Raw genomic sequence first — 26,061 nt, 5'->3', positions numbered from 1 at the left:
ATTCTCCTGGACACATTTCAGTTCATCCCACGTGTCTACAGTTTCTAACAACATAGTCAAATCAGTTCTTTCCTGTATTCCCCCCACTTCTACCTTGGTGAGAGAATACCCCTGTTCCGCACAGTAACGTGCGACTTCATCTGCGTATCGGTTACCTTGCGACACAAAATCTGTATTTTTTGTGTGCGCGGTACATTTAACAACCGCTATAGCTGCTGGACCTTGTAATGCCTCTAACAATAATCTCACGAATTCTCCATTCCTAATGGGAGAACCCGAGGAGGTCATGTAACCTCTTTGAGACCACAACTGCCCATAGTCATGAACTACCCCGAAACCATACTGGCTATCGGTGTAAATGGTGGCTCGAATTTTATTGCCTACCAAACAGGCACGGGTCAAAGCAATGATTTCAGCTACCTGAGCGAAATGTACTCCTTCCAGGCAGGCGGCTTCCACTACTCCGGTAATGGTACAAACTGCATATGCTGCTCTCAGCTGACCGATATCGTCTCTTACGCATGAACCATCAACAAAGAATATTTCATCAGGGTCAGTCAATGGCTCATCTACGATATCTGGTCTTGGTTTGGTGCATAGTTCAGTCACATCAAGGCAGTCATGATCTGTACAAACTTCATCATCAATTTCATTAGGAAGTGGCATCAAAGTAGCAGGATTCAAGACAGAGCATCTTTTTAGGGTCACATTCTCAGCAGCCAATATGACTTGCTCATAGCGCGTGAGCCTGCTATTCGTCAGATGCTGAGTCTTGGTCCTGGTCATTAACAATTCCACAGAATGCGGTACATACACCACTAACTGGTGTCCCATAACCACATTTTCACACCTTTCAATGCTGACACCCGTTGCAGCAACGGATTTGAGACATCCGGGCAACGCTGCGGCTACTGGATCTAAGGTAGCCGAAAAGTATGCAACTGGTCTACAGGCATTTCCGTGTATCTGGGCCAAAACTGACAAAGCACAACCTTCCCTTTCACAGCAGTAAAGCAAGAATGGTTTCTCGTAATCAGGCATTCCCAAAGCCGGGGCACGACACAAGTCCTCCCTCAGCTGCAAAAACGCCATCAAACAATCTTTGTCCCATGGTACCGGATCACTCACCCCCTTGTGCGTCAGTTGTTGTAATGGTTTTGCCTTCAGTGAAAAGTTGGCTATCCACTGCCGGCAATAACCAACCATGCCTAGAAACATCCTGACTTCTCTTTGTGTTTTGGGCGCACTCATTTTCATGATCGCCTCTATTCTGTCTGGAGACACCTTCCGTTTTCCCTTTTCAATCCTGTGGCCCAAGTACTGTACTTCTGTCAGACAATACTGCAATTTACTTGGAGACACCTTGTGTCCGTTCTCGGCCAAGTGATTTAGTAAGGTGATGGTGTCTGTTTTGCAAGCTTCCTCAGTTTCTGACGCCACAAGTAGGTCGTCTATGTACTGGACCAGAACCGAGTTCATGGGCAGTACTAGACTTTCAAGATTTTTCTTCAGCAGCTGGTTAAAAATCGATGGGCTTTCTGTATACCCCTGGGGAATACGACACCAGGTTAAAACGCGATTTTCCAGCCTAAAAGCGAAAAGATATTGGCTTTCCTCATCTAAGGGGATTGAAAAGAAAGCCTGGCACAGGTCTATCACTGTGAACCATTCAGCTTGGAACGGTATCTGAAACAATATCACTGATGGATTCGGTACCACTGGACAACATGAAACAACGATATTATTAATCTTTCGAAGATCCTGCACTATTCTGTATTTTCCACTAGGCTTCTGCAAACCCATAATCGGGGAGTTACATGGACTTCCCACGATTTCCTTCAGTATTCCCTGTTTAATCATGGATTCGATCACAGGCTTTATTCCTGCAATCGTCTCCGGTGTCAACTTATATTGTGGTGTTCTTGGATCCTCGGCATTGGGTTTTACCATGATCTTTACCGGTTCTACCCCTTTGATCAGTCCTATTTCTTCTCCAGTAAAATCCCACACCTCAGCCGACACCATCTCCTTCAAGTCCTGTGGAAGCTCCTCCACCGTTAAGGTAGGGTATAGTTCCACGCATCCCTGCGAGTTTACAACCTTAAAGTCGGCATCATCATCGTTAGTCTGCACTTCTACTCCTTCAGGTGTGCAATATATGGTGCAGTTTAGTTTACACAACAGATCTCTTCCTAACAGACACACAGGGCTTGAATCACAAATCACAAACTGGTGTTCATCACAATATATCCCTATCTTCACTGATACTGGTTCTGTCAGAGGATTCGTCATTCTCCTATTTGCGACTCCTACCACCTGGATCGTTTCTCCCGACATTGGCAGACCTGGGACTACCGCCGATCTCAAAGTGGATCGAGTGGCCCCCGTATCCACCAAAAAGGTCGTAGGACATCCAGCCACCTCAGCCTCCACGTATGGTCCTCTCTGATCCACCTCCAGGGCTGCTCCTAGGGTACAATCTTCTTCCCTATTCACTCGTTGCCCCGTAAGGGGATCAACGTAGTAGCATTCCTCTCCTCCTACGAACAGTGGCAGTTGTCTATAGGTTTTCCCTCCATTTGCAATTCGTGGCGGTTGAGGGAACTGAGCTCGAGGAGTCTGAGTCCCCCCTTTGATCAACTTTCCCTTCGGGACCACTGTTCCCTTTACCAGGCTTGAAGGACTGGGTTCTTTGGACCCAGCGGTGCCAGGGCACAACACCTGAAACCTTCGTGGGTAACCTGCTCCGGCGTACAAATCACAGAGACACGGGACACTTCCTTCGGCGTCAAAGAGTCAAGGTTTATTTACTGCAGGGAACACAGAAGTCACAAGAAGTACATCGAGTGTAGTTCGGGGAGACTGCTTCAAATTGTATTTGTGGATCGCTCCTTTTATACAGTTTCTACCCATAGGATAACATGATACACAATAGTTTACAACCTGGTTCCCACAAGTCGCTCTCAGAGGGGTCGCTTAGATCACTTTGAAACACACGAGATCCGGAACATAAGTGCGGAAACATTTGGCGGTTCCCAACTGTAAAAACCCATCTTCCCACCATTAGCAAATTCCAATCAGCAGTAAAGTAGATCGAAACAGGAACGAAGACAGGTGCAGAGGAAGACGGAGACAGTGGGGAGATCGAAAAGGGTGTAAAAGGGGAGTGTCGAGAAGCACGAGATACAGGCATCAAAGGGACGTGCCTAATGAGATGCACAACTGAGACAATAAGCCCGTGCGGCAAGATGAGCCTCGAGCGGCGCCATCTGCCTTACAGTAGCATCCCCCTCGTCATAAAGACACTTTCAAAGAACATGTGTCTTCCGCAAATATCTTGGGAGTCCCAGGGTCGCGAAGCGGACAGCGTCCGTTCGCTGGCTACTTGAGGGCAAGAGACAAAATGGATGCCGTATCTAAGATGGAACCCGTGGGTACAGATGACAAACCCACATAACAAACGAACGGTTTTAAGTTAGCACAGCGAAACTGCGCACACTTGCTAAACTCGTCATTTGCGGTTCATAGATACTAGACTCGACCATATTCGTGTGAGTCGAAAACACCACTTACAATTGTCACGGAACCTCAGACGCTCCTTTTGCCCTCATGTAGGCAAGCACTAGTCGGAATCATACTCGATATTCATCAGACCATCAAGATGTCGTTGTAGCATAGCTCTGTCCAACCGAGTCCCCTTGGTAACAGATGGTTGTCTCATACACGTTGTAGCACAGAGGCCACATAAGGCAGGACCACACTGCACACAAAGGCAACACGTGAACAGGAACACTACCACAACCCCGATGATCGTCAGAATCTTCCAACCCCAAGTCGACACCAGGCCCCAAAACCAACCAAGTAGCGTCCAATCCCCTACATCCACGTGTATGGATTCGGAGATCTTGTGCAACTTCGAGATGGCTTGATAGACAGTAGGAGCATTATCTGGAATGAAAATGCAACAGCTCGAATGGATCACTTTACATACCCCACCGCGATCTGCTAAGACAACATCTAAAACCATTCGGTTTTGTAATGTCATAAGTCTCTCCGCCTGAAGTTCTGTGGTGATATTACCAAGGGCACTGGCAGTAATGTTAGCTGTCGATTCTACCACTCGAGTCAAATGTCTCAGGTTCCTACTATTAACCATAGGTCCCCAAAACGGGAGGAAACCCTTGAAAAAGTCTCCTGCCTCTTGACCGGCAGTATCCTCTTCACTAATTACGCCTCGTACAACTCTAGTCTTATGATAATCGGCATCTACAGTAAACGTCGGAGGCAACAGATTTGCAACAAAACATGAGCCCATGAAGTCTGCGGGCAACCATGTGTATGCACGATCATGACAGATGAAGTACGTACCCTTGGCAGCCAGAAACACAGGGATCGGGGACATTGACAGAACGTAACTTTCAGTGCAAGCACTTACTCCAAGTGAGGCTTGCGAGCCACGACCCACAAGACAAAGATTACCAGTGTGGGGTACGACCCATATTGGAGACGAGCTTTTAAGCTGCTTTTCATTAGTGAACGTACTATATTCCCCTTTATTCGGTGCCCTATAGGCTTGTACCTCTGCTTTAGGGATGAGATAAGCATCATAGATCTCATCTTCCAAATCCTGTATTGTCATCGATACCACCCACTGCCATGAGGTAGGACCCGGTTTGGGGGAACGTTCTGGAGAGGGGTGGAAACCTAGTGCGCTTCGAAGCATTGTTTGGTATGCTCGAGCTGACCCTTGGGAACTATACGGTAACACCAGATATGGAATTCCCTTACCCGTAGTATGTGGCATCAACCCACACACCCAACAATTAGTAGTGTTAACCACTAACTGATGCTGATGGAGGAGCTGGATAAAGGAATTGTTGCGGAATTCTACACGTCTAGCCTGTTCGTGTTCTGGTAACATATGAAAGGAATGAGGAGAAGCAGTAGAAGTAATGTTAGGGTAAGGAATAGGAGTAGGGGTAGGAAGTAAGAAGTAAGACATAGTGTAATACACCCCACCCGCCAAAAATGCGGAAGCAGTTAAAAACAATACAAACAATTGGAATACAAAACATTTAGTACGACTAAGTTTCTGCAGTTTGACTCTATACGCCTGCATTCCTTCCAAATCGTTCAGCTTTGAAAATGCCATTTCCCTATGACCGTCCGCAACGTTTCTTGACGCACTTCGTTCTGTGCAGCAATAGTCAATTCCCAGGAGTTCCTAGGAACCGACGGCCTTTAACCTAGCGTCAAGACCTACTGTCCAGAAGGAAGTACGCGCGCGGCCCTACGGCCCTCAATACACAATATGTATTTTATTTAGCACAAATAATTCAGCTGTGGAAGGAAAAAGATACAAGAAAAAAAGCTTGATATATATATATATACAAAACAATTTTCAATGATACGAATGTTCACAGTTGATCAGGGGAAACGAAGATATTGCAGTTATCAGTTTCAGCAAAGCAAGCAAAAATTTATTTGTCCTTAGTATGAGAACGCAAAGAATATCGATGTTTCCCAGGACGTGTCTGCTCGTCGAACAAAGGATCTGTCGAAGAGACAGCGTCCTGTTGATCAGTTCGTTGGTCTGGTCTTGAGTCTCTTGCTGACAATGTTCCAACAATGGCTTTCTGCTGCGCTGAGTGTTCACCAACAAGTTGTGCGTCACTGAAAGGTACAAACGCCGGTAATGTCGCTGCTTCTGTTGACGCAATGCCTTTCCTCACCCACGGGTCTGCCGGCAAAGGAATAGGGACTCGCTTACAATGGGTAGCATGTACCCAGTTCTTCCGTCCCTCAAGACGAACGGCAGTCCTCGTGGCCAAAAGCACCTGGTGAGGTCCAACAAAGCGGGGGTCCAAATTCTTCTTGCGCGAAAAATTTCGGGTGACAACCCAATCACCAGGCTGGAGCTGGTGGCCTGGACCCTCCGTCTGCGTCGGCAAGGCGTCGTAAACCTGTTGATGAATTAACCTCAGTTTAGCAGTCAAGTCATGTAAGTAGTCAATCAACATCGGGTACTCAAGATCAACAAACATACCTGGCCTAGGAACCCCCCACACATTCGCAGGACGGCCGAACACTATTTCATAGGGACTAAGCCCTATTCGGGAGTGTACAGTCGCCCTAGTTGACAGTAATGCTAGAGGCAAAGCGTCAGGCCACGAAAGTCCAGTCGTAGCCTGGATCTTCGCTAATTTTAGTTTAAGGGTGCCATTGTACCCTTCAACCAATCCAGCTGACTGGGGATGATTGGCGCTATGGAATTTCTGATTAATTCCAAGGCCCTTACACACACTCTTCATCACACTTCCAACAAACTCACTTCCGTTATCTGACCACACGACTCTAGGCATTCCATACCGAGGAAAGTATTCCTTCAGTAGGATTTTCGCAGTAGACAAGGCAGTATTATCTTTGAGGGGATAGGCCTCGATCCATCGGGAGAATGCGCAAACCACAACCAAAACGTATTTCAGGTTATTGCATCGCTCCATATGGATGAAGTCCAATTGGATCACCTCAAAGGGATACGAAGGAGGAGCAAAACTGCCAGGGGGAGTTGGGGTTCCTTTGCCAGGATTGTACATTATACACACCATACAATTCTTCACCAAACGTTCAGCACACTTAGTAATTCCATCATTCTTCCACACATCAGCCAACAACTTGCAAATACCTTTCGCGCTAATATGTGCTAACCCATGTGCCATTTGCACAACGGCCAGTACATACGCATCAGGCAACATCCATCTTCTCTGATCTGACAAATCAATCCAGCAACCATTCACATCCAACCTTCCCGTACTTTCTTTCCACTTCATCTTTTCAGTGTCGGTGGCCTCATTCTGAATTGCTTTCACACTCTCTATAGTATTCTCACACATACTTGATTCTGTAGGCCACCTAACCGAATTCGTCACATACATTCGAGTGCTAAGGTTCCGGGCAGTCTCCTTAGCAATCTCATCTGCAAACGCATTACCACGACCAACATCATCCGTCACCTTACGATGCGCACTACATTTAACAATTGCAACTTGAGCAGGCAAAGTCAATGCATCCAAAAGATCGTTCACAAGCTGGCCATGCTGTATTTTCGTGCCATGTGACGTCAAGAAACCACGTTCTCGCCACAATCGTCCGAAACTATGCGCTACACCGAAAGCATACTGACTATCGGTGTACACATTCACACGTTTACCTTTTGCTAATACACATGCTCTAGTAAGAGCGATCAGCTCTGCAGCTTGGGCAGAATTCTGATTCAATCTCGCAGTCTCAACAACAGTATTCAATGTCACCACAGCATAAGCAGTAGTCACATCACCATTCGGCAATTTAAAACATGACCCATCCACATACAGGATGCCATCCGGGTCTTCCAATGGGGTGTTTTTAAGGTCCACACGACCTTTTGTTTCCTCCTCTGTCCGCAAGTAACAGTCATGTTCTGTTACTGCATCTGACTCTGCACTAATTGGTAACAAAGTTGCCGGATTTAGGACATTACAACGTTTTATCTGAATGTGGCTTGCCAAGAGCGTCAATTCGTACCCAGATAACCTCGCACTCGTCAAGTGCTGAGTTTTCGTACGGTTCAAAAGAGTATCGACTGCATGCGGAACCATCACCGTAAGCATATTATCCATGACCAATCCTGCTGATTGTCGGATGGAGACCGCAGCTGCCGCAGTTGCTCTCAAACAACTCGGCAATGCTCTAGCTACTGGGTCTAAGGTCGAGGAAAAATATGCACATGGACGTTGCTTACCACCAAAAGGTTGCGTTAAGACACTCAACGCACAACCTTCCCTCTCGTGAACATATAACGTGAACGGTTTACTGTAATCAGGGGTACCTAACACAGGGGCCGAACACAATGAATCACGTAATTCAGAAAAACTTTTCTGACATTCTTCCGTCCATGGTAAAGGAGTCGAAACATCCTTGCACGTAAGAGCCACCAATGGTTTCGCTAGCAATGAAAAATTAGGAATCCACTGCCTGCAGTACGATGTGATACCTAGAAAGGCACGCACATCTCTTTGGGTTTGTGGCACAGCCATGCGCGCAATCGCTGCAATTCTCTCTGGGGTCAATCTCCTTCCCTCCTTTGACAATAAGTGACCTAGATAGGTTACTTCTTGACAACAATATTGGAGTTTAGAAGGTGACACCTTGTGATTTAACTCACAGAGATGTTGCAGCAACGACACTGTAGCAATTTTGCAAATGTCCTGAGTATCAGCAGCCACCAATAAGTCGTCGACGTATTGAATTAAAGCCGCACCAACCGGCAACCTAAACGCATCTAGTTGACCCTTCAAAGCTTGACTGTAAATCGATGGACTTTCACAGTAGCCCTGAGGAGCGCGTTTAAACCGGAAGCTACGTCCACCAAGAGAGAAACCGAAAAGGTCCCTGCTCTCTTCGGCAATCGGGATGCTGAAAAACGCATTTTTCAAATCAATCACCGAAAACCATGAAGCCGTAGCTGGAATCAGAGTCAGTAGCGCCGTAATGTCAGGCACAACAGGGAATTGAGGAACCACAATTTTATTCACCTCCCGTAAATCAATAACAAAACGATAAACAGGCGGTTTGGTAGGATCAGTACGTTTAAGAATGGGCAGTACAGGACTATTGCACACGTTTCCCCGAGTTTCTTCAATGACATCTTTCTCGATCAAATCATAGATGATCGCTAACAAAGCTCGTTCACCATCCAGGGAGATACGATATTGGGGAATACGTGGCAATCGCACATTCGATTTCAACTGAACAACATAAGGGGAGATATCAAGTAGGCCCACGTCGTTTGGACCCGTCGCCCACAAAGATGCAGGAAGAGAACTCAATTCCGGTGGAAGCTTATCGAGGGACAAGTACATGGGAGAGACTACTTTCTCTCCGAACGTAAGCTTTACACCCGCAGGAGAACAATACAAAGTCGCATACAAGCGTTTAAGCAAATCCAGACCCAAAAGATTTTCACCACAACCAGTGGTTAAAATCAACGGAGCTTCGAGCTCACGAGGCCCAATTTTAAGGGGCAAAGGGCGCGAAACTGGATTGCTAACGGGGGCGCCAGAGAATCCAACAGATACATTTGTTAAGCCAGACAAAGGTGCGCCAGGGAGTTTCGAATGCATGATAGAACTTTTCGCTGCACCAGTGTCCAACAGAAAAGGCTCAACGACGCCCGATGTAGCAACTGCGACGTAAGGCCCTCTCTGATCAACCGGAACTGATACCACTCCCTCTCCTTGTCTTTGGCTGTCCTAGTAATTACTATCGTCAGTTCCCTGATCGACGTAATAATCGTCTACATTGTACTGCGCAGATCGTCCTTGCGATGATCCACGTTGGTCGAAACAATTATTAGAATTTGACGAGTTATCAGAACAGTCGTTCTGAGCACCACGACCTCTACCACGTGATGCGTTCTGTGAACCACCACGACCTCCTCTAGACGAATTACCACCACTACGGTCATTTAAAGCAGGACAATTGAATTTAATGTGTCCCTCCAGTCTACAATAAGCACATTGGTTGTACCCCAACGAAGATCTCTGAAAAGATGAATCATTACGCGGCTGCGATCTATTTGATTGCGACTGCGATCGATTCTGCTGAGGCGCATTCTGATTAGAACGCGGCGGATATGCTTGTTGTAACAACACCTTAGTTTTCAGCTCTTTCGTCTTTTTATCGGCACGGTCATTTTCCTCTTTTTCTCTATTTTCGTAATATTGTGCCGTAGCCAATATCTGAGCTGAGGTAGAAACGGCCCACGCACTTTCTGAATTCTTCAATTTATTGCACAAGTCGGGCAATAAGTTCGACACAAATTTATCCACAAACAGCCTTTGTCCACCCTCAGTACCCATATCCTGCCCACTATGATCGACGAATGTTTCCTCAAACCTCGTAAAGAAGTCTGAAACACTCTCATCTTTCTTCTGCTTACAGGCTGACAACTTGTCCCAATTTACCCTCATAGCTGGCATAAGCGTTTTCATTAACGTAATGATTCGCTGGGGAAGAAGTTCAATCAACTGATCGGGTTTAGTAGCAGCCACTTGTCCAGCGTCTGCCGCTGTAATGGCAGCCCAATCACCACCTAATTCATTCGCGTGATCTTGGTGACGAATCTTGGCCCATACCGGTTGCGGTACGACATTGCCAAACAACATGTCGATATCGGCCAGATTCATTATCGTAGCGTCTACGAGCTGCGATAATTCTTTGTAATACCCCGCAGGATTTTTGCGAGGATCAGGCAAAGTTTGTTTCACCTGAAGCACTTCCGATCGTTTCCAAGGGAGGTGTATCCACACTCTCTGGAAATGTGCTGGTATTGGAGCATTAGCATTGGTATTATCAGCGGGTACCCAAACTGGCGGAACTTCTCGCATAGGATATTGGCCAGACCCATCTCGTTGTTCAATGTCCTCAACGAACAATGCATGAGGAATAGGAGCGGGACGAAGAGATAGCAACCGTTCAATAGCACGTCGGACATTAGTGTCGACTATCAGTCCAGTTGCGAACTGAAGCCGGAGTTCAGACAGGGCGGTCAGCACCTCGTCAGGCGCAACAGCCGCTATCTGATCATGTAAGAACTTGCACATTTCATCAAACACATATCTCTGAGTAGGTATGTTGAATTGATCAAACGTTTCGAGGACAACACGAGGTGGATTTCTAACAGGGTTTATCATCCAACCCATCGCCATATTGTATAGCGCAACACGTTCTCTATTACCAGGAAGCTGGCTACGTCTCTGTGGACCATCAGAACCTGCAGACCCAAAAACAGGTCCGAGCGACTGAAAGAAGTTTGTCGCAAGGGGAGAATCACGATTACGAGTAGAGGGAGAAGAGTAAGACACAGGACTAACAAGAGAAGGAGTAGAGACGTTAGCAGCAACAGGGGTTAACAACACAGGAGCAGTAGCGTGAGCAGTAGCGGGAACAGGAGTATGTGGAAGCGGAGGAGCAGTAGGAATAGAAAGAGGCAAAGGAGCAGGAACAGTCGGAAGAGCAATTGCAGGTTGAGGAACTGGTGGAACAGGTACGGCAGGGACCACAGGAGCTGCGGTACCCTGTACGTACGGAGGTGGCGACTTCATAAGATAGGACATTAAAGAATCCTCAACTGCCTCTTCCTTCTTATCCGACTCCGTAGACAAAACAGGATAGCATTTGTCTATGGACATACGCTGTAATCTCTCAAACACTTCCTTATCCTTATCCTCCTTATCACGCTGAAACTGCTCAGCTTTCTTCACTATAGTAGCAACAGTATCTCGCTGACTACGTTTATTTTGTCTGATCTCTTTCTGTCGGGCTTCTTTGCGCCAGAACCGAAAGGCATCAAACATGGCCGGCCTTGATTTACGTTCGAACAACTTTATTTCCAAATTATCTAAGATCGACGCTTCGAAGCTACCGTGAGGTGGCCAACGAAGATCGCCGTCTTTCTTTGTATATTTGATCCAATAATCGTTAAAAGCAATCGGGCCTAGCCCATGTTTGCTATATAGGTCATAAGTAGGAGTTCCAACCGGAGGTATCGGACACGAGTCCTCCAGCAGGGAATCCGCACCACAAGGTCTAAAGCAACTGAACAAAGTACTGCGACCAGGCATCTTGCACACTAGCCGAGTTTCACAAACTTCAAGGGTTACGGGATTTACCAAGTCCCAGCAAGAACAAAACCCTCGGTCTTTGGCGGCTGCAGTCGTCAAACAAATACAACAACAACAAAGTACGCTAGCAAAGTGTCACCGACAAAAACACTCACACAGCGTGTACAACAAAGACACCCGCTAAAGTGTCTACAACAAAAACACTCGCTAAAGTGTTTACAACAAAGAACTCTGGGAGCGACCCACAAATACTTAACTCAAAGATCAATGGCGTCCTCAGGAAGGCCCGTCTAGTCGTCTCGCTATACCAAGGTCTACGCCAGGCGCCAAAACAGGTCTACAGTCAGGGTAGCAGTCCGTCGCAGCCGTTAGGAGGCGGGAATCTTCGCGGGAAAAGTCTTCGGGCCACTTATTTCGACAACAGGATCGATGAAGCGGGGTGCACCTTCCCTCGGAGATTTCACACGAAGTTCCTCACGATCGTCAGGCTTGGACCGGTACCACTGATGCAGCCCCACGTTGGGCGCCAACTGAAGGACTGGGTTCTTTGGACCCAGCGGTGCCAGGGCACAACACCTGAAACCTTCGTGGGTAACCTGCTCCGGCGTACAAATCACAGAGACACGGGACACTTCCTTCGGCGTCAAAGAGTCAAGGTTTATTTACTGCAGGGAACACAGAAGTCACAAGAAGTACATCGAGTGTAGTTCGGGGAGACTGCTTCAAATTGTATTTGTGGATCGCTCCTTTTATACAGTTTCTACCCATAGGATAACATGATACACAATAGTTTACAACCTGGTTCCCACAAGTCGCTCTCAGAGGGGTCGCTTAGATCACTTTGAAACACACGAGATCCGGAACATAAGTGCGGAAACATTTGGCGGTTCCCAACTGTAAAAACCCATCTTCCCACCATTAGCAAATTCCAATCAGCAGTAAAGTAGATCGAAACAGGAACGAAGACAGGTGCAGAGGAAGACGGAGACAGTGGGGAGATCGAAAAGGGTGTAAAAGGGGAGTGTCGAGAAGCACGAGATACAGGCATCAAAGGGACGTGCCTAATGAGATGCACAACTGAGACAATAAGCCCGTGCGGCAAGATGAGCCTCGAGCGGCGCCATCTGCCTTACAGTAGCATCCCCCTCGTCATAAAGACACTTTCAAAGAACATGTGTCTTCCGCAAATATCTTGGGAGTCCCAGGGTCGCGAAGCGGACAGCGTCCGTTCGCTGGCTACTTGAGGGCAAGAGACAAAATGGATGCCGTATCTAAGATGGAACCCGTGGGTACAGATGACAAACCCACATAACAAACGAACGGTTTTAAGTTAGCACAGCGAAACTGCGCACACTTGCTAAACTCGTCATTTGCGGTTCATAGATACTAGACTCGACCATATTCGTGTGAGTCGAAAACACCACTTACAATTGTCACGGAACCTCAGGCTGTTCTGAACCTCATCCTCCTCCTGTTCTAATTCCCCCATCTCGACATTATAGGGACACTCGCGTCTCCAGTGTCCCACCTCGTTACACTGGTGGCACCTAGTCGTCTTTTTCAGTGTCGCGATATCTACCCTAGGTCTCGGTTTTTCCTCCTCATCTCTGCTTTGATTATTCTGTTTCTTCCCTAGGGTTCCTGTTCCCTGTTGCCGCTGTCCACCCTTTCCAGCTGATTGCATCTACACCAACATCAGCTTCTCCTTAAGTTTCTTTGCTTTCGTATCTATTTCATCGCTGCAATACCTCGCATACCTCAGGATCTCATCTAAAGGTTTGTTTTGCCAACAGATCAAATGCTGTTGGATCATTAAGCTTATGTCTGATCTCAATCCCAGGACGAACTTCGACACAAACTGTCCTATGTCTTTAGGATCCATCACGTCCAATCCACTGTACTGTTTGAATGCTTTCAGCAATCTCTCATAGTACTCGTGAACGGTCTCTTTAGGTTCTTGAGTGGTTCGATCTATCTTAACCCAGTCTATGTCCTGCAACTGCACTTTCTCTTTCAACCATGCCATTACCCTCTCGTACTTCTCCATGACTTTCTCTGATGGTCCATTCGTCTGGGCATCCCTCTCTGGCTCACAAATGGGCCATTCAACACTAAGCTTACATGCCGTCCACAAATCTCCGGGTACTACAATGTCAAACAGGGTGTTCAAGTCGACCCACAGCACTTTAGAGATCTTCACGAACCTCTCTACCTGTTTGTACCATTCTACGGGATTCTCCCTTAGCTTTGGGAAGGAATTGGTAAATGCCGCTAGATCCCCCCTACTCCAGGGCACATGCACGTAGTTTCCGTTCGCGATTTCTCGCAAAGGGAAAGCTTCCATTCGCATTAGTTCTCCCTCCGGGGACCTCGCAAGTGTGCTCCTTCTGACGGTTCCCCTCTTGGACCATCTTTCCTCCCATTTATCCAAATCCCTCCACAATCTGATACTCAAAATCAGTTCCTTTATGTGTATTTTCAGCCCAATCGTCCTACGCTCATCTAGATCCTGATCCGTGCAATTTAGCCTATGGTTACCCTGTAAAGCTTTAGTTCGTGATAAATCTATCATATACCTGTTTGCCAACTCAGATAATTTTTCATGAACTGACCTCGCTTTCCGAGTAACATCCTTAGCCATAAACAGTATTTCATCCTGTTCATACAGATCGATCCTTTCCATTGGCAATGTGCCGTCTATTATTTCCTCCAAATCTGATTTTAAACTAATTACATCGAGCCGTTTTGCTTTTATCTCAGCTCTCAGTACCTCACTCCTAGGTGGTTCTTTTACATCCCTCTCACCCCCACTACGAGTCCTACGTCTAGGCACAGGTGAGTCATGAGGAGTCCTTCTTGCTTCTCTTTGTTCCCACCTCTCTAGGTCCCAAGCTTTCCCATCTTCCCTAGGGGTATGGTGGAACAATGTTCTATTCCCCATTACTGCATTCTGTCTTTTCGGCTCGGTCTCTCTAGATGCAAGATAGGATCCTCCGTTCTGTTCTAAATCACTGCAATTCCCTTGCTGTCTGGTGTCACTCAATAAACGATAAGGTCCCTCACGGCCCTCCATGTTCCCGCGATCACATCCGTGATCACCGGATACTTGGCGAGATCTTTCGCGACTCCCCATACTCTCGTGACTCCAATGTCGCACATTTTCGTCCGGGGTATGGTGAGTGCACCTGTAACTATCTCGGTACTCCTGTGTCCTTCGTTCTCCCTCACTAAGGATGGGGCGAGGCACTCCCCCACATCCTGTACTCTTGTCTTCACACATTTGTCTATTGCCACCGATGGTATGGCAAGTATCTCCTTTGCTTCCTTGACTCCCTCTCTCCCACTCCGGACTGCTTTCGCCAGCTCCGCAGTGAGAGAGGATCCTATCCTCTTGATCTCTCCATTCGGTTCCTGTTTCTATTCTTTTATTCTGAGTTTCTACGGCAGCATCCCATTCTTTCAAGTACTCTCTTAATTCCTTAAAGGATTTCGGTTTCGGTCCCCTCAGGTCCATCTGTCCTCTCGGACCCCCCTGTTCTATCCAGGGATCCGTTACTGGATCCAATGGGGTACTCCGACTCCTTGGTCCTAGCAACTGCCTTTGGGAATTGATCGTATTGTTCCTACTTTCCATCTCTATCCTTTCCCTGTCCCACCGTGCCTGTTCCTCCTGCTGGGCTCCCTCCGGGTTGTAGATTGACACTATAGGACCTATGGTAACAGGTACTTGTAGAGCATCCGGCAGTTGATACGACCTTGCACACTCCGTTTCTGGCACCTTCTGTACCACAAATCTTCCTACTACTCTCTGTACGGGACTAGATTGAGGTATTTCCTCACCTTTCTTGGGTTCCCACTCTGATGTGGGGAGCGGTCTATATTCCTCCTTCCTAGCCCCGTCCCCCTGCTGTAGTTCGGGACTTTCGGCTTCTCTGTTGTACGGAGGTGGTCTGTCTAATAATAGCCTATCTATCAGAATATCATCCGTCTCGCTGTCCTCATCCTCTTCTGGAGGTTTCTTTTCTCCCGTAGCCTCTAGCATTGGGTATAGTTTGTCTGCTTCTATTCTTTGCACCCTCCACTTTTTAGCTTCATCATCCCATTTAGCATCCTGCACTGCTCTTACCGATCGTCTCACTCTTTCTTGGCGCCTATTCAGGCTCCTGTCGTGTGCCGCCCTGAACCATGCATTAAGGGCTTCGAACTGTGTTGGCCTCGGTAGAGGTCTTGTTGCGAGCATTACCGCTTTCAGTTGATTCAATGCTTCTAACCTAAACGTCCCGTATCTCGGGAACGTCAGTTCCTCATTTCCTTCTGTTAGCTTACTCCACTCGGAGATCCATAGTATTGAGTGTAACCCAACATTCACAGCCATATAATAAGCTGGTGTGCCTTCCGGTGGGGCTTCTTCCCCTGCATACGAGTTTCCTCTATCTCTCTTAAAGATCGCCCTTAAACGTTTAAAACACTTCATTTTCAAGAATCTACGATTTCCCTTAATTCTCTTCCTTATTTACTTCCCGATGGCGAACCACCAATCCCTGCGCGGCTCTCGCTGACCAGCCTATCCCAGCGCGGCTCTACGCTGACGTCACTTGTCCCCTCTGCAGCAGTTCCCCTCCTTTCTCAGCTCGCCTCGCGGTCATGCATGCGTCTCATTCATACACCGAAAAATGACTACTTCCGACCAAGCGATCACTTTTCTTGACTGTACGTCCACAGTCTAACTGTAATTGTCACCTCAACTGATGAGACGTCTTTCACTACGTTCAGACGCTCGCCTTAATTGATAGGTTACTTACACACAGTAAACGTCCGACCAGCGTCCGTTACTCATACACTCACTCTGGCATTCCCCCTATCTCGGTCCTACGGGCGATCAATGGTACCTCATGACCCCCTTCACAATGGTAGACAATTACTCTGGATGTTCGATACACCCGAACCACTTAAGCCCTTCTCTGGACTTAAGATTTTCCCCGGTTGCGCGCGCTCACAACCTTCGCACAATCACACTACAGGCATTCAACTCCGCCTGACATTACGACACCGGTACAACACAAAACACCGCAATCTGGCAACGCATGACCCTTATACTCACTCTCGACCGACTCTGCTGCTTTTCTCTCTCGCACCGTCAGCACCTTCTTCGGCAGGGACTCTTCTTCTGGTCGTCGATGACTAGGGGCCTTGGGGTAATCTAGACCTAACCTAGGTTGCCTTCCTCAAGAAGCCAACCATCTTTCTCTGCTACCAACTGCGGGGAATGAGATTTTGATATCTTATCTGATCACCTGGATACCTATCTCATTCAATCCAATTTTGGATCGATTATTGACTGTCATTGAGTAAAAGGCAAACCCACATAAGTTAAATCAACCCCATAGACTGACGCAACTCTGAAGAACCACTTACGACTGGTAAAGTTTAAAAAGTTTAATATAAAACCAGAGTCAATTGCAAATACAAGCCTCTCAATATAAGATTCAACAAGTATACAGGTACTAAAAGGAACATAAATTCCCTAAAGAATCTCAATCTACAAAAGAAAATAATCAAAACCAATTCTAGAATCAGCAAATTGAATAGCATAGACACAAATTGGATACGATGCGTCATTTACAGAAAAAAATGAAACAAGTTAAGACTGTCCCTACTCTATACTAGATGACATCCCTACTCAGCAAGTCCTTTTACCTAAAAAGGTGTCAGCCGCTTGACTTCCAAAGAAGTTCAAACTCTCTTAGTCTCTGATGGAAACCTATGTCGAGAAGCAGTACCCTTTCTGCCTACCCATCCGCTCTCTAAGGGTCCTCGGCCTACTGCTCTCGCTCCCTTGATCTCAGGCCATCTGCTCTGCTCTCTCCCCGGGGTGCTGTCCCTAAATACAAAATCACAGTATGGGTGGAACGCCCCTTTGAGACGCCCACCACGTACTCATTTCACGTGGTCCCGCTTCTGGGTTTTTCCATAGTTTCGTCTTCTCCGAGTCGTCTGTTATGTTGACCTTGCTTCTCAGGCGCCGTCTCCATCTTCGTGCTGGTAACCCCATGACATTCCAGTTGACACCTCTAGACCAAAATCTATCACCTCAACAGAGCTCTATTCATTACAATTGTGATTGTAACCCCTTTTGGTCCTGTGAACAGACACTTCGAAACAAGACCCCAAATTCCAAGCGTCCCTTATCTCACTAGGCCATAAACTTCGTCCAGCATTGTCACTTTAATTTAACGAGACCTTTGACTCTTAGCTCGCATGTACAGATCAAAGCTATCCCCCTATTCCTGTGAGCCCACTAAATTATATGCAGTGGACTACTCTCTTGCGAACCCTTGGTCCGTTAGGTTAAAATCACATATGAACACATCATTCTAAAATTCCTACAAACTCTTCTACGTGGTATGACTTTTAACACACATATATATAATCGAATTAGCAAATCATTGATTATAATCGAATCCATATTACATAAAAATACAACGCTATACTCTCGTTCTTACACAGTGCTATATGGTCTGCACATTTCTTCGATTTACATTTCATCTCTTTCTCCGTTTAATTAATTACATACATATATGAATTCTATTTAGCACGTTCTACTGTTCTTAAACATTTTCACAAATTTCTACTTTAGCCCATCCTATATATGGGCCTTTCTAATTCTAATGCACTCTCTAGAGTAAATACAGATACATTTCCTATTACGTAAGTTACATATGCTAACTTTACGCTACAGTCTTGTAAATATGGTACGGACATATTTTTCATTCAAATTGTGCTCTCTCAGTTTCAACAGATGATGCTGCTTCAACAAAGAAATGTAGATATATAGAGCTTTCATTTCTGCGTAGCAGTCATCCCCCATGCCTTTGTTTCCTCACCCACTCTGTTTGGAAAACCAGACTACTCAGAGGTCCTTAATGATTGTGAGGCTCTCCCCGCCCGTTTCCCAAATACTCTGTACATCCACCATCATGCCTCACATGAGCCAGGCCCTAAAACCAAGAACTGCATTTGCTACTTTCTATTCACTGTCTGCACATTGGTTCTGACATGTTAGAGCTCTGCTCTGAGTGGTCTCACTTTTACACTATGGGGAACGCTTAAACTTTAAGCTCATCTTATTAAGAGGTGCAATGGCTACTTGAGAGAGCAAAGTTTGTGAAAACACGGGGAGCTCATCTTTTCTAAAGACTAGTAGCTCTGTTCCATGACCCCATCCCATGCTGTCTCTGCTTTTGAAGAAAAACATTCTGTGCAAGGATGGCACTTGGGTGAACAATCCCTCTATAAATCTTCAATCAAAGAAAGAGAATTGAACAAATGTGCTTACCATAAAACTTGTTTATATTCACAGGATATTTATGTATTTTATGAAAACATACATGAATTTTCATATTCACAATCTATTTTTTAGGAATCAATTATGAGCATACTTGAAGACAATGGAAGATACAGCAGGTTTAAATCCTTATTAGCGGTAAGTTGGTTACACAGAGTTGATGCATCACCAAATGACTGTAAATTCTATATTATGGGAGAATTTATTGTTTGATCATATGTCAACAGAGCAGTGATGTGGGAAGGCAATTGAGAAGGACCGAACTTAACACTGTTTTTGCTCCAAGCAATACCGCTCTGGACGAAATGAAAGACTATGCTTTGGAATATCTGCGTTCAACAGAGGTGAGAATTTTGCAGCAGCGGGCCAAATTGCCAAATTTTAATCTTTCCACACTAGCACTACCTATGTTGCGCGACTTTAAAAGAAATGTTACCTTTTGGAAAGAACAGCTTTTCAAGGATACCCAGTAAGACAGGTTGCTGAACCACTGTATTCACTGCAGATACCTGGGTGAAACTTGAATTTCATAGATATACCTCTTTGTGGATCCTCCCAGCTTTTCATCATTCTGAGCTCAATAAAATGAGTACCATAGAGCTTGATAAAGCTTGATAAGAGTAGCACCTGTTGTTATAGAGCCTGAAATTTATTGTGGCAGAAAAATATTGTCAAAATATTAAAACAGAAAATATAGAATTTTCATATTTATAATGTATGGTACAAGAATAGCGACTGCTAAAATATCATAGACCAATATTGACACTACATTGGCTACAATTATTGACATTTGGCTACAGTTATTGACATTTAAAAAATAAGTTTAATTAAACTTTAAAATGCATAAATAAAAAACCTGTAAAACTATTTTGGTTACTTCAAAAGAAAATTGCATGTGATTATAAAAAAATTGTGATAGTTAATATAAAGAGTTTACTATTGATTTAGGCATAAATCATTTATTATACAAAAGAAGACAATTTGTAAATACAAAATATATTAATTTCTCATAAGTATTGACCAAAATATGCATATATAATTACTAATACATTTGAAAGCACTTAAAACCTATATTTATTCAAACATGAAAATACATTTTAAAATATGTAGAAAAATATTATTTGTAAATATTAAGTCACACAATTTAAATAATATACAAAATAATTATTATGGAAATATATATACTTTTCAATGAAATACACTCAAAATATCTTTTGTATAAAAAACAGAATGAAGTAAAAAATAATAACCTACCTCCAATCCAAAAACATTGGGAAAACACATACAATTTGCTTAGGGGAGGGGTCAGATTTACTATTCTACCTTCAGTTGAACAAACATTGAGGAACATATAAACATTTAGAGGGACAGATTTACTACTCAATCTCAATCTCCAGCTTAACAAACACTGGGGAAAGAGTATACATTAAGGGAGTCAACTCTAACTCCAGTTTAACAAACATTGCAAAAACGTGCATACATTTGAGGGGGTAATGTACTATTCTAACTTCTGTTCAACTAGCACTAGGAAAAATGCATACATTGAGGAGAGAGGGTTCGATTTACTATTAAAACTTCATTTTGACAAACCTCTGGGAACGTGCACACACTGGGGGAGGTCATATTTAGTATTCTAACTTCAGTCTCACAAACAAAGGGAAACATGCCTGAATTTAGAAAGTTACGTTCACTACATCTAAATAATTGAAGCGATCATTAAAAGTTATTTAAGAAATTATACTAGGCAATTTAAAATAAATACTGGTGAATTTCACTTGTTTTGTATGTTTAAAACATTACGTTGTCAATGAAGTTTCATTTTCCTCTAACTATAACATCACTTTAAACTTTTTATTTTTTCAGTAGCTATATATATATATATATATATATATATATATATATATATATATGCTCAACATGCAAAGTCCATAACCCACGCTCTCAGGAAGCAACACGGAGACACCGAATTGAGGCCAGTGCTGTTTAATCCACAACGCGTTTCGCCGACAAACGGCTTGATCACGTGAATTAGCGTTAACGTATCAGTGCCATATATTTACACAAACATGGAAATGAAAAGAGGACTTGAAACTCATTGCATGAAATGACAAGAGAAAACATAGTATAAGTGAAATTTCTTGACTATGTTCGGTCATTTAAACTAGCTTGTGCATTCTATAACCAGTGTATCAGAATTGTTATAGTTCCCACATAACTTTACACAAACAGTTAGCGTCAAAATAAAACAAAGTAATTGACAGCGCAAACATGCATTAGAATTCATGTATGTATCAGCAACTGGTATCGCGACATGTGCCACAGTAAATAATATGCATCTGTGGATCCTAACCCTAATGCACCGTAGCTCCACCTTTACACACCCAATTCGTGTAAACACTAAGAGCCTCAAGCGTCGGGAAAATGATACCCCCTGCGCATGCGCAAAGGTACAAAATAATTACATAAACATATGTAACGATACCCAAGGTGGAATGTCACGAAAATGTCTATGACCACAACGAGGGAGGTGCGAAGAGGGAAATTAAATTAATGGCAAGTGCCCAAGACCTACTCTAAATCAAGTGTTTCAGTCCTGTAAATGTCCAAGTCTCAACAATGGCAGATCATAACGCAAAAGTGCTCATGTGACAAGAACCGGATTAAGGGGGGGGTCCCGTGAGGTGAAGTGACGGTGAGCTGGGCCCCTTATCTCGGTCCTAAAACAAAACAAATAAACAAAGTCAATTAAAAACAGTTACATTTCAATAGAAAGTTACATGAAGCTAAAATTAATTATCAGACAGATGAACATGGATGATGAACACTACACATTTAGTCTTTCAGGTGTACGGCTAGCTCCTCATCCTGGTTAAGACCCCCAGGGGTCTTAGTTTGGAAGTCTATAATTAGTTTGGACTCCCTTTGGCGTAATTTTAATACCCTGTTGCCCCCTCTTGGATTCTTTCCTATCTGTTCCAAGATAAGAAAACTCAGATCTTTGACATTAGAGAAATGTTTATCTCTAAAATGTCGTGCCACTGGGTATTTGGGGTCAAAATTACTGATGGCTCTTGTATGTTCCAGTATTCTTTTTTTGGCCATACATGTCGTACTGCCTATATACCATTTATTGCATGTGCATAAAATGGCATATATCACAAAAGTCGAACTGCATGTGAGAAAGGGTACAATCTTTTTCTGGACACCATTGTAGTTAACCTCCTTCACAGATTTACTATTGGCACAGGCTTTACAGTGCCCACATGGGAAAAACCATCTAACCCCTGGATGTTATTGGGTGGGTACACTGTGATGTCACTGCGGACTAGCATATCTCGGATGCTCCTCCCCCGTCTGTACGTTATACTGGGTCTGGGAGGTAGTTCTTTCCCTATAACACTGTCCGTTTTGAGAATGTCCCAATTCTTGTCTACGATTCTCCTGATATCTTGGGAATCTGTGCTATAGGTCAGGATAAGTCTGGTAGTGTCCCCAGCTTCATCCTTGTCTTCACTGTTATCTAAGAGGGTATCAGGTCTTTGGATATTGTTGGCTCTATCCCTGGCTCTTTTTAGGACCCAATTAGGATATCCTCTCTCCTTGAATCTGTCAAGAATGGTAACACTCTCCTCCAAGTATGCTGTAGCGGTGTTGCAGTTACGTTTGGCCCTCAGCAGTTCTCCAAATGGAATACTCCATTTCAACTTGTCTGGATGACTGCTGAGGGCATGCAGCACACTGTTACCCGCAGTTGCTTTGCGAAAAAGTGAAGTATGGATTTCATTGTTCACAATCTCGATTTTAACATCTAGATACTCAATGTTCGTATGGCTTTTGCAGCCACTGAGAACAATGTTCAGAGAGTTGCAGTTTAACTTCGTTATGAAATTATCTGCTTCTTAAATGGTGTATAGATAGTATGTATGTATGATAGTGTATAGACTCTGTACATCAAGTGTTATGAGTACAGAGCCTGCTTCCCACTTTAATTTCTCAATCTTATTAAGAAAGTCTTTCGTGTCACGAACGTAACTTGCCAGTTCCATGACATGTTCTCTTAGAAAATGGTCAATGTATTTCGAGACTCTTTCAGACACACTACCCCTGGATGACACAATGGGTCTCCCTGGCGGTCTAGTGGCATTTTTATGTACTTTTGTGTATGATCATGATCATGATCAAGGTGTGGAAGCCTGTGAGGAATTTTTGAAAAACAGACATGTTAAATTCAGAGAGCATACTCGTATGTTGCTTAACATGGTGAGATACTGTCTGGGTAATAACATCTTCCTTTTTAATGGAGAACTATTCAGGCAGGTTAGTGGTTCTGCCATGGGCTCGTGTTTTTCGCCTAGCTTTGCCAATCTGTTCATGGGGAAATGGGAAAGGGATATTAGATCTGACCCCACTCTGCAACAGGATTTTAAAAAGGTATCGATGTGGCTGAGGTACATCGATGACCTTTTTATCATATGGAAAGGCACCATTGAAGAAGCAGATAATTTCATAACAAAGTTAAACTGCAACTCTCTGAACATTGTTCTCAGTGGCTGCAAAAGCCATACGAACATTGAGTATCTAGATGTTAAAATCGAGATTGTGAACAATGAAATCCATACTTCACTTTTTCGCAAAGCAACTGCGGATAACAGTGTGCTGCATGCCCTCAGCAGTCATCCAGACAAGTTGAAATGGAGTATTCCATTTGGAGAACTGCTGAGGGCCAAACGTAACTGCAACACCGCTACAGCATACTTGGAGGAGAGTGTTACCATTCTTGACAGATTCAAGGAGAGAGGATATCCTAATTGGGTCCTAAAAAGAGCCAGGGATAGAGCCAACAATATCCAAAGACCTGATACCCTCTTAGATAACAGTGAAGACAAGGATGAAGCTGGGGACACTACCAGACTTATCCTGACCTATAGCACAGATTCCCAAGATATCAGGAGAATCGTAGCCAAGAATTGGGACATTCTCAAAACGGACAGTGTTATAGGGAAAGAACTACCTCCCAGACCCAGTATAACGTACAGACGGGGGAGAAGCATCCGAGATATGCTAGTCCGCAGTGACATCACAGTGTACCCACCCAATAACATCCAGGGGTTAGATGGTTTTTTCCCATGTGGGCACTGTAAAGCCTGTGCCAATAGTAAATCTGTGAAGGAGGTTAACTACAATGGTGTCCAGAAAAAGATTGTACCCTTTCTCACATGCAGTTTGACTTTTGTGATATATGCCATTTTATGCACATGCAATAAATGGTATATAGGCAGTACGACATGTATGGCCAAAAAAAGAATACTGGAACATACAAGAGCCATCAGTAATTTTGACCCCAAATACCCAGTGGCACGACATTTTAGAGATAAACATTTCTCTAATGTCAAAGATCTGAGTTTTCTTATCTTGGAACAGATAGGAAAGAATCCAAGAGGGGGCAACAGGGTATTAAAATTACGCCAAAGGGAGTCCAAACTAATTATAGACTTCCAAACTAAGACCCCTGGGGGTCTTAACCAGGATGAGGAGCTAGCCGTACACCTGAAAGACTAAATGTGTAGTGTTCATCATCCATGTTCATCTGTCTGATAATTAATGTTAGCTTCATGTAACTTTCTATTGAAATGTAACTGTTTTTAATTGACTTTGTTTATTTGTTTTGTTTTAGGACCGAGATAAGGGGCCCAGCTCACCGTCACTTCACCTCACGGGACCCCCCCCCTTAATCCGGTTCTTGTCACATGAGCACTTTTGCGTTATGATCTGCCATTGTTGAGACTTGGACATTTACAGGACTGAAACACTTGATTTAGAGTAGGTCTTGGGCACTTGCCATTAATTTAATTTCCCTCTTCGCACCTCCCTCGTTGTGGTCATAGTAAGTATGGGCGGAAAATCCGTTCCGCTCGCGGATTTTGCGGATTTTCGGGAAATTCGCAATCCGCGAGATTCGCGAATCTCCCGCAAAATCCGCAAATCCGCGAGCAGCGGATTTTGCTCGCACTGCTCGCACTGTTCGCGTGAGTTTGCGCCCCGCGAATAAGTGCAAAATTGCAGAAATACGATCTTAGCAAAACTGAAAGTAACTACTTACCAGGTTCAAAAGTTCAGGCTCATCATTAGTAGCCATTTCCTGTAGTGCTTCCTGAGGGGCCCCTCCAGAGTTCAGTTGCCAGTTGAAACTATTATGTGACCCTGCTCTGAACCTCAGAATAGTTACACATATGCCACAAAGGTCCTGAATTACAGCTAAGGGAGACAAGCAGGAGCCAGGCTGGAAGTTAAAATCCATTAATCAGCCCCTAATTCATTATTGTCAGTTGGGGCAGGGCAGGTGTTGTAACTAATTTTGCAACAATGAAAGCACTTAGCAAGTGCAAAAGATCACTAATCAGGGCGCACTAAGGAAGCAGGTGCCAGCTAAAAAAATATTCTGTGACACATTAATCAGCCCCAAATTAATTCAGGTCACTTGAGGCAGGGAAGGTGTGCTTTGCTTTGCCGAAAATAATGTACACTGGACAACCAGAGGGTGTGGTGATGAAACAGAGGGTGGCATGGGTGGGCCAGAGGGTGGCATGAGTAGTCAGAGAGTGGCAGTGGTGACAGAGAGTGGCAGTGATGAAGAAGAGTGTCCCAAACAGGCTGGACACGTAGAAACAACAAGTTCGCAAAACTTGCGACCCGACAGGTAAGTTCGCAAATTGCGAAATTGTAAAAACCCTCGCGAACTGGCAGAAACACGGGCGAACACAAAAAAAAAAATCCGCAAATTCGCGGGAATTCGCGGATTTTGCGGATTGCGAATCCGCAAATCCGCAAAATTCGCGAACGCGAGATCCACAAAATTCGCCCATGCTTAGGTCATAGACATTTTCGTGACATTCCACCTTGGGTATCGTTACATATGTTTATGTAATTATTTTGTACCTTTGCGCATGCGCAGGGGGTATCATTTTCCCGACGCTTGAGGCTCTTAATGTTTACACGAATTGGGCGTGTAAAGGTGGAGCTACGGTGCATTAGGGTTAGGATCCACAGATGCAT

General features: G+C 44.6%; 1 protein-coding gene across 1 annotated transcript in view; it reads left to right on the top strand.

Moving 5' to 3' along the window:
- The window catches only part of STAB2 (stabilin 2), an 880,852-nt gene that overhangs the window by 226,811 nt on the left and 627,980 nt on the right, over positions 1–26,061 (top strand). The window contains exons 14-15 of the mRNA XM_086919174.1: positions 19,084–19,146; positions 19,236–19,352. Of these exons, the coding sequence (XP_086775300.1) occupies positions 19,084–19,146; positions 19,236–19,352 (180 nt within the window). The remainder of the gene's footprint in view (positions 1–19,083; positions 19,147–19,235; positions 19,353–26,061) is intronic.

This window comes from Lissotriton vulgaris, chromosome 1_1 (genome assembly GCF_964263255.1).
Source record: "Lissotriton vulgaris chromosome 1_1, aLisVul1.2, whole genome shotgun sequence".
In the NCBI taxonomy this organism is placed as follows: domain Eukaryota; kingdom Metazoa; phylum Chordata; class Amphibia; order Caudata; family Salamandridae; genus Lissotriton; species Lissotriton vulgaris.
This window is presented reverse-complemented; position numbering and strand designations above follow the sequence as displayed.